The sequence below is a fragment of the Helianthus annuus genome, chromosome 8 (assembly GCF_002127325.2).
Source record: "Helianthus annuus cultivar XRQ/B chromosome 8, HanXRQr2.0-SUNRISE, whole genome shotgun sequence".
In the NCBI taxonomy this organism is placed as follows: Eukaryota; Viridiplantae; Streptophyta; class Magnoliopsida; order Asterales; family Asteraceae; genus Helianthus; species Helianthus annuus.
The window spans coordinates 94,930,061-94,939,254 of record NC_035440.2 but is presented as its reverse complement, the minus strand read 5'-3'; the positions used below and the strand labels follow the sequence as shown (position 1 = coordinate 94,939,254).

The window sequence follows — 9,194 nt, the reverse complement described above, 5'->3', positions numbered from 1 at the left end:
ATTACATGTATGTAATCTCAATTACAAGAAGCATTTACTTTATACAATCCTTTTTCTCTTTTTATATATTGAGTTAACATGATTATTCTCATAAAAAGATAAATAATTAGTTTTCACCTATGGCCTGTTGTATATCGCTTTATCAGTGTCTGTTAAATGACATAATTTACTTTGAGTAACCCGTGTAACACAAGGGTACTTAGACCAATAGTTTAATATTATGTTTTAAACTGCTTATGCATACACACACCTTTATATTCTTTAAAGTTTTTTTTATAAAACTGTTTTTGAATCTACAAGTTGTTCAATAACACATTATATTATAAATAGTATTAAAACACAACATGGTTAATAATTCAACGAGTTGTTTATAAATAAATCTTCAATGAGTTGTGATTTTTTTTTGTCGTATTCATGTATTTCAATTATTTCTTGCACTCTCTAACATTTTCGTTAATAATTCAACATATATAATATTACAATTTTTACTTTACAGTTTTAAAGGACTTAGTTTTCCTGTTTAGCCACCCCTGTAACACACGGGAACTTAGACTAGTTCATGTATGTATGAAATACAAAAGCCACTATTTATAGGGCTATCATTTAACACAACTTAAATGCCAATAGGAATTAGGCATGTGGATAATCATATCATAAAATATATTTATAACAATCATAAAATATATTTATGACAGTTCAGTATTTTACATTTCAAGTCATTGTTTCAAAAGAGTTTAAAATTAGATTTTGGGTAATGTTATAATGGGCATCTAATAAGTATTTCTAAGAGCGTAAGACTATAAGGAGGTACACAATACCCGTGAAACCATACCGAGCAAGGAGTACCTAACAACATGAGAGACAATTATACTCAGATTATTGATACATTACCAATATTGTAGTTGGTTTTTAGGTAATTTTTTTTAAATGTATGCATTATTCACAACACCAACCCCCAAACAGTAATGGCCAACAACAACAAAAACCAATTACATCAAAGAAAATTACACCATTCGATCCAAGACACGAATCTATTCATCGACCTATTTTTATACCACAAATACCCAAGCGATTGAATATTATGAAAAATCTTCTCAATACTAACCGCCTCATTCGAGAACCTTTGGTCATTCCTCACTTTTCAGATGCACCAGCAAGCCATCATTATGATACCTTGAAACGCCACTTTCGCCTCTCTACCAAAATTAACATGCTCATAATACTCCACAAGGTCTTTTGTTGGATAACAAACTAACATTATACAAAACACTAATGCGTTGATAAATAACCGAAGCCACCAAACACCCACATAGTAAATGATCTGAAGATTTGTCCACAACCTGACACAAAATGTACGAGCAATCACCCGAAAAACAATTTCGACCTTGAAGCGCCAGAAGCGTAGGGATCCGATTTAAAACCATGCACCACATAAACATGTTAACTTTTTGGCACCCACTTCGACCACTGGAAAACATACTTGATGCTAAAATACTTGCCGATATTCAGAAACTCTTTTGCTGCAGCAACTGAAAAAACCCAATGGCTACCACCCAACCACACCCAAGAGTCGTTACAGCTCCTTATAACCACCCTATCCAACCTATCGATCAACCTATTCCATTAATTACTTTCAGCAGCTGAACTAGGAGGTTTCGACCACAACCAGCAACCCATAAAACACTTACCATCTGCATTATCCTGGTCCTTGACTAAACATTTCTCCTCCTTTTCTAATTTAAAAAAGTTACGATAACAATATGAAGGAGCCTCATCACACAACCAATAGTCAAGCCAGAAGCGAATACCAGACCCATTCCCAATAACCCCCTCAAGAATCTGACTAAAACCCACACCCGCAACTTTCAATTTATCGAGAGATAACACACTAGATTTCCAAACACATGGGATTGAGTTGTTAACTGGAAGTGGCATCCGGCTTCTTTTATGGTCATGAGCTACCACAATCACCCTCATCCATAAACTGTTGGGTTTCATCTGAAAAAGCCAAAGCCATTTAGATAAAAGAGCTAAATTCATATCCTTTAATTTACACAACCCAATGCCTCCATACTTGATAGGATTCACAACATGATCCCACGAAACCCAATGCATTTTGTGAACCCCAACCGAAACACCCCCCCCCCATAAAACTGACGTATAATTCTTTCTAATCCATCAATGACCATTGACGGAGCCTTGAAGATCGAGAAATAGTAAGTCAGGAGATTTTCCATAACTGCCTTAATTAGACTGACCCGTCCTCTCATAGATAAACAAGACGCTTTCCATCGGGATAGTCGAGCTTCGAAAATATCAAAAATAAAGTTCCAATTAACCACTCTATTCATATTAGTGCCGACCAAAACCTCTCAAATTTTTAAAGGGAATGCATCCAGCTCCACAAAAGATACTACTCGCCATATATTCCACTTCGCCCGAAACAACCCCAATCCCAAATAACTTTGACTTCCCCATATTAATTTTCAAACCCAAGCATAAGAAAAAGCACCTAAGTAATCTAGCAACATTTTTAACATTAGCGCCCTATCATTCTCCCATAAGAATATAATCGTCAGCGTATAAGAGATGAGAAATACATGACCCATTGTTTAGAAAAGAGATACCTTTAATAGCTCCAATATTGCACGCACTTTTGACCATCCCCGTGAATGCATCCATAACAATAAGAAATAAAAGGGAGAAATGAGATCCCTTTGTCACATTCCTTTAAAGCACGGAAATTCTTGTTGTCGTCCCGTCCATAACCCATTTCGATCTAGATCTCTGTTTAAGATCTTTGATATTAAAAGACTTGAGCTCCGACAACCCCTTCTTACACTCTAACCAGATACAAGATACTTCTCCGAAAACTCTCTATCTTCCAAAATAAGATCCAACTCCTTTATACATTTCTCTTCCTCCTCACTTTCTTTTTTTCTAATGTCATCCCTGCACACCAGAATATGCTTCCTAAGATGTTTAAAGTTAAGCATCGGTTTACATTCAACAGACCCTCCCCTTCAAAGGACTCCAAAGCTTTAACCAACATTGGCTCAAAATCCGGTTTATCTAGCCAAGAGCTAAAAAAACTAAATGGACGAGGCCCAAAATTTAAATCCTTAAAGGACCACAACAACGGGTTATGATCCATAAGGAACCTTGGAAGCACTATAAAACACGTCATCGGCCATTTATCCATCACCCCTCTTCACAATGTCAATCTTCTAAAAAACTGTCGGATCCCACACACGAAATTACCCACTAGACCTCCTATTAAAATCAACCACCTCAAAATCAAAGTTAGACCTCCCTCAAAAACTTTGGATAGCCAACTTAGACACCCCTGAGCTCTGAGTCTGCTAGATGTTAATAAAAAAGACTCATTCTTTAATATCCCTTATCCATTTTGCTTTACCATCTCCCTTACTCCTTTAATATTTATCGAAAGCATATTCATTGTAGAACACCATTATTACCTTCATTCTCAAATGCTCCTTTGACTTTATCTTGAACCTGTTGGAGCTCAGTTCTTGCGATCCTGCCAAATCCCATCGTGTCTTGAACTTCCATATCTATCGAAACCTCCAGAGAGCCAATAACCCTACTAGTACCAACACTCACTGATTCAACATCGACTTCCCATGTACCAGCCTTATCCCCAGTCGACACCCCTTTAGAAGAAGGACTGTTATTAAGGTTAAAACCTTTATCCCCTTTTGTATTACAGCGATCCAGCTGAATAAAAGTTTCCCCTTTATCTTCCTTATTCTTATTTAGGCCCAAGAGCTCATCTAAGGAGAAAGGATTCTTCGATCTAGGCCGCTTCCTGGGCCTGAGTGGAATGACCATCATGTTCTAAGTGCATATCTCATTAAAAGTGGGACATGGCTGGAAGGAGTTACCGTTAGAGTTATTATTATTAGCCATAAAAGCAAAATCAATCGGTATTCCCACCGTCGTTATGCATGTGAGGTGGATCAGATCCCCATGCAACGACTCTTCATATTCCTGCCTTTTCACCTTCACTTCCCTTTCTTCCAACTCCCGGTGAACGGAAGAAATTTTCGGTGACTCCTGATTCACAATGTTCTCTAATTTCGTCGACATGTCATCGTCATCGAACTTAGCCTGTGCATCCATATCATCCAAACAATATGGGATCCAATCACTCATCTCCTCCCTAATGCAAACTTGGTACTTCTTATCCTGCCATGAAAGGGAGACTTCATCGATATTTTTTTCCCGTCACCTGTTAGGATCTCCACACATTCAACTGAGAGATCGTCATCTGTCTCTTGGATCTGAGATAGTTGCACAACCTTACCGAATCTTTAACTAATAACATTGAACACGACAATAGTAGAAAGATGTAGCGGAATGCCATGTATACGGATCCATGCCATTCATTCAAACGGTAACGCATCCCCCTCCAAAATTCCAGCAAAGAAAACCATCCTCTCCATGTTTCATTTTTATTCATAAAATCCCTGGCTTTTTCTTCATCTGAAAATGTTAACAGAAGATAGAAACCCCCAAGTATTGTATCTGAATCCCACTCAAACTTTCCTTCGACGATCGAGATCTGACCACGTCACTGTAAGAAACACCCGCCCTCAACAGTCTATTTTTAGAAACTTGAGGACATCGTTCCTGGACCGGAACCTCAGTGTGTTGACTCTTCTCCTACACCACTACCTCTAACTCAGCATTCTCAGGAGCGAACTTGGCAAGATTAATCTTCAAGTATTCTTCCCAACCTTAACTGAATTGCTTTCTAACTCCTTCCAATTGCTAACCCCTTTGAAACTTACAAACCCAAACTTGAGATCTTCTTTATTTCTTTTTCTCGCTATATAAACTCCGGCTATATCTCCGAACTCACAAAGAGAAGCCGCGAAATCCCAGGGACGACAACCATCTGGGATGTTAGACATAAAAAACTTGACAACTGGCACTCCCTTACCTGCTTCAGATTCACTCCGACAATCTTCCTTCCGTCTTCTTCTCCTGACAAACTCTTTCCATTCCCCTCTCCTCTGTCTCCATTTTGGTCCAACTAGGCTACGTAAATTTTAAATACAAATTTAAAAAAAAGTTTGGAAAGATATATTAACTTTAAATATTAAATAATTTTCTTTTCATACCGAGTAGAAGCATGCAAATATATATTGATCAAATTGCAACAGTGACAACCTTTTTTAATTTTAAATAATATATGCTTTGATATTTTCAACCTTGTTTTAGGAAGAGAATCAAGAAATTTGAACCCTACATCCCTAATGAACGTGACCAAATACTCATGTATTATTAACGTCCACTAATATTCATTTAATATTATCTCAATCTTTCATTTATATGTGTGAGTTGGCTGTGACACGTCGACGTGAGTATCAGAATTTTTTAAACTGTTTTCGAATATGAATAATCTAACACTACTACTTTTCACAAAATGTTTATAACATTAATAAAGTTAACTTCAGTTTTATTTAAACATAAAAAAAATATTAACACATGTAAATAATTTTGACATGATAGAGTATAGACAACTTATATAGTTACATATTGTAAAATTGCTAGACTCTTTTACCTTAAGGTATTCACGGATTCCCTCAAAAAAATTATTGAAATCTATTTAGATCACACCTAGCTAAACCTGTCATCTTTCTTAGGTTGGTCTCATATTTTTTTTTCTCATATCGTATCCCTAAAAATATATATGTGACAAATACATAACCCTATGTCTTCTTATAAAAGCTTAATTAATCACCTTTTTGTTTACTCATTTTGCATCTCATTAAGGGTGTTCGGTGTGGCTTTGGCAAACCCACTTTACCGAAGTGGTAAAGTGTGGCAAACCAATTCCAACACCTTTGCCGATAAGGGTGTTTGACGAAATGGACAAGATTCGGTGATGCATTACCGACGCGGGAAAGGAGGAAGGAGAGAGAGAGGGGGGTGTGGGGTGGGGTCCATTCCAATCTCAACCAATCACATTTTTTTCCTTTTTTTTATTTAAAAAGTTTACCACTTCACCAAATGTCTAAACCATTGCCAACACTTTTCACCAAAGTTTAAACATTTTTCACTGATTGACGTGGCACACTCTCATTGGTTGATTTTTTAGTTTGCCACTCTCAAGTGTTTAACCACTCCTTACACCCTAAGTGCAACTTGTTACACACCTCATTTTCCCAAGTACAATATATAGTTTATGCGATTAAAATCATTGAATTTCATGTAAAATTTGTGATCCATAGAAGCTAACCCCATTGATACGCTTGATGACATATCTTTTTCATAATTATTTATCATTTCTGTTCTTTTACTAAGGCTATGAGGTGTGGTTGGAGCCCCATGGGGCTTTATCAAGTCCATTTAGGATCCATCTCATCTATGGAGCCCTCTTTTAATTTACATGGTGTGGATGGAGCCCCTATTAAACAAAATTAAAAAAAAAAAAACATTTGATTGGTTTAAAACTAGTGGGCCCCACCTGAATTCTTCAACTTGGGCGTTACCACAAGTTACCACCATGGAGCCCAAGCCATGACGCCCCCTCTTCACTTGGAGGGTGTGGTGATGGAGCCCATATGGGTGCTATACATGGTGAGGTGGCGATGATGAAGCCCCCACACCCTTCAGCCTAATACAATACTCAAGAATCAAGATTAACTAACGTTATTATATGTAAATCAGTAAATGGGTAGCTTTCAATTTAAGTAAATGAAACCACTTTTAATTATACAAATAATAACAAATGTGTTCAATTTTTTTTTAATAAAAGAACTGTAAATATTTAAACCAACAAAGTTAATGGTATAAAGAGTCAAAAAAAGGGTGCACTATAAGAAATACAACGCCCTTATTTATTAACCACTTAATGCTAAACATGTTACTTGGTCTTATCAAAGTATGACGTTTATAATTATCTATTAACAAAACATACACTTACTTCATTATATAATAATGCAAATTACATCTGTATAAAAACAATGATACTTTATTATCAACTTGGTAAGAAATAACACGTATCATAAAAAGAATTAAGTAATGTCTATTTTTTGAGCTAGTTTCTAGAAATAATAGGCTAAAAACAACTATTGTTAAAAGACAATGAAAAGTAATAATATTTAAACATTTTATCTGATCCTCGTACCCTTTTTTCTCTTCTAGCTTTACTTTTTTCTCTATTTAACCATTTATAACTTTTCTGGTTATAAAAATGTCTTTTTGTTTTTATGTCTTAAACATTTTAAGAGCTTATTATCCATATTTTTTTTAACGGCAAGAGGTTATTATCTTTTTTAACAGTAAATTTGGATCATTAACAGACCAATAGAGTATTATCGTGTTACTAGCGTAATCATCCGATCATATCCATCTTCAATAGGTAATAATGTCTCTTTAAAAGGAAATCCAATTAATCTTAAAAAACCTCATTTTTAAAAATCGAACCCAGGACCTATTATATATTACTTTGTTATCATTTTTTATTATTTCAAGAATTACCTTAAATAAATTAAATAATATATCATCCACATCACTCCATAAAGATTGATTCCCATCTCTCTCTCTCTCCCAATCTCTCTCTCTCTCTCTACAAACTCTTTCATATTTTCATATTTCTTTCCATCAAAACCTCATATTCTCCTTCTACTTTGTTCATTCTCTTCACACCTCTCTCTCTCTCTCTCTACTGTGTAGATTTTGTGTCAGAAACAAAGTACAACATACAATCTTTCTTCAATTTGGGACCTCATCCTCTTTGTGTCAGAAGTAGTTTAATCCCATCATGTCTCCACCTCAACAACCAACATCCATAAACCCTAATTCTCTCAAGATCCGACTAGCCTATCGTTTTCTCCACAATCTAAACAACCTCAACACAAAAAGATCCAATCTCGACAACACCCGGATCCGAAGATCTCACCGGGTCAAGCTTGCAGCCTACGCATCAATGGCATATGTTGTCGGGTCAAGACGCGCTTGGAGCCGCGCGATCTTATGGAAGATCCGAAACCGAGCTGTGTTAGCAAGATTCAAAAGGGTTGATCATAAAATCACTACCCCTTTACGTCATCATCATGTTCATGCAGGATCTGCGAAGAGAAGAACACCTAATTACTCAAACCCTAAAAGAGAATATTCTGACCCGTTTGGTAATTCGGGTCAAGAAGTGAAGCTGAGGAAGCTTGTACCCGGTTCTTCAACTATGGATGCATTAGGGTTGTTGGATGAAACTGCTGATTATATAAAGTGTCTTGCTACACAGGTTGAGGTCATGAAGAATTTGGTAGATCTCTACTCTATCATATGAATTTCACACACACAAACACGTATATATATATTGATATATGTATACATACATACATATGCGGCATATATAATTATAGATGATGAACTTCTTATATAGTGTATATGTTTAATAATATCTATGTAGCACGGGGACTCCATTTATGTGGCCGTACCCGTCTCGGGTACTTGTCGGGGACGGAAACGCCATGGGTACTCGTCGGGGACGTTTCCTAAACGTTTCCAATGTCGGGGACGTATCTGGTAGAAGTATCCAGCCCGTTTCCATTTATTTTTAAGGTTTTTACCCTTTCAAATTCCACAACCGGCCATTAAATAAATAGACCTATCATATTCGTCTTCTCTAATCTCTAAACTCTCAAGTCTCATCATCTCTAATTCTCTATCGATTGCCAATCTCTCACTAGATGAACTGGAATTTGAAAATGATTTGATTATTGATAATTAATTACCTTTGAAAGATGTAGTATTTTTGAATTTGTTTAATGTATTTTTATTTTTTTATATTTTTTATTGCCGTACCCGTATCTTGAAATTTTGAGTTTTGCCGTTACTCGTTCCCGTATCGTCCCCGTACCCCGATCCTGTACCCGTTCCAGTGCTACTTAGAATAATATATATGTGAAGCAGAATATTTGAAGGTGGTTTCAAATTTTCAAGAACAAATCATAGCTTAAGTTTGTAGAATATAAAGATACCAACTTGGTGTTGCTTTTTAACGAGTCTTTGAAAACGTTTGTGAAAAAAAAACTATGCTTGAGCTTTACTTTCTTTTGTGTTAATTACTATGATTATATGTTTGGTTTGTAAGATTCATAATCTTTAAACAAATTGACTTTCATCCCAAAACTTATAAACTAAAATGTTCGTTTTTAAAA

At 35.9% G+C, this 9,194-nt stretch overlaps 1 protein-coding gene across 1 annotated transcript; it reads left to right on the top strand.

The window, feature by feature from the left end:
* Positions 1–7,795: 7,795 nt before the first annotated feature.
* LOC110870385 (transcription factor IBH1-like) lies at positions 7,796–8,320 on the top strand. Its single transcript, XM_022119569.1, has one exon. The coding sequence runs from the start codon at positions 7,796–7,798 to the stop codon at positions 8,318–8,320; it is 525 nt and encodes a 174-aa protein (XP_021975261.1).
* The last annotated feature ends 874 nt before the right edge of the window (positions 8,321–9,194 follow it).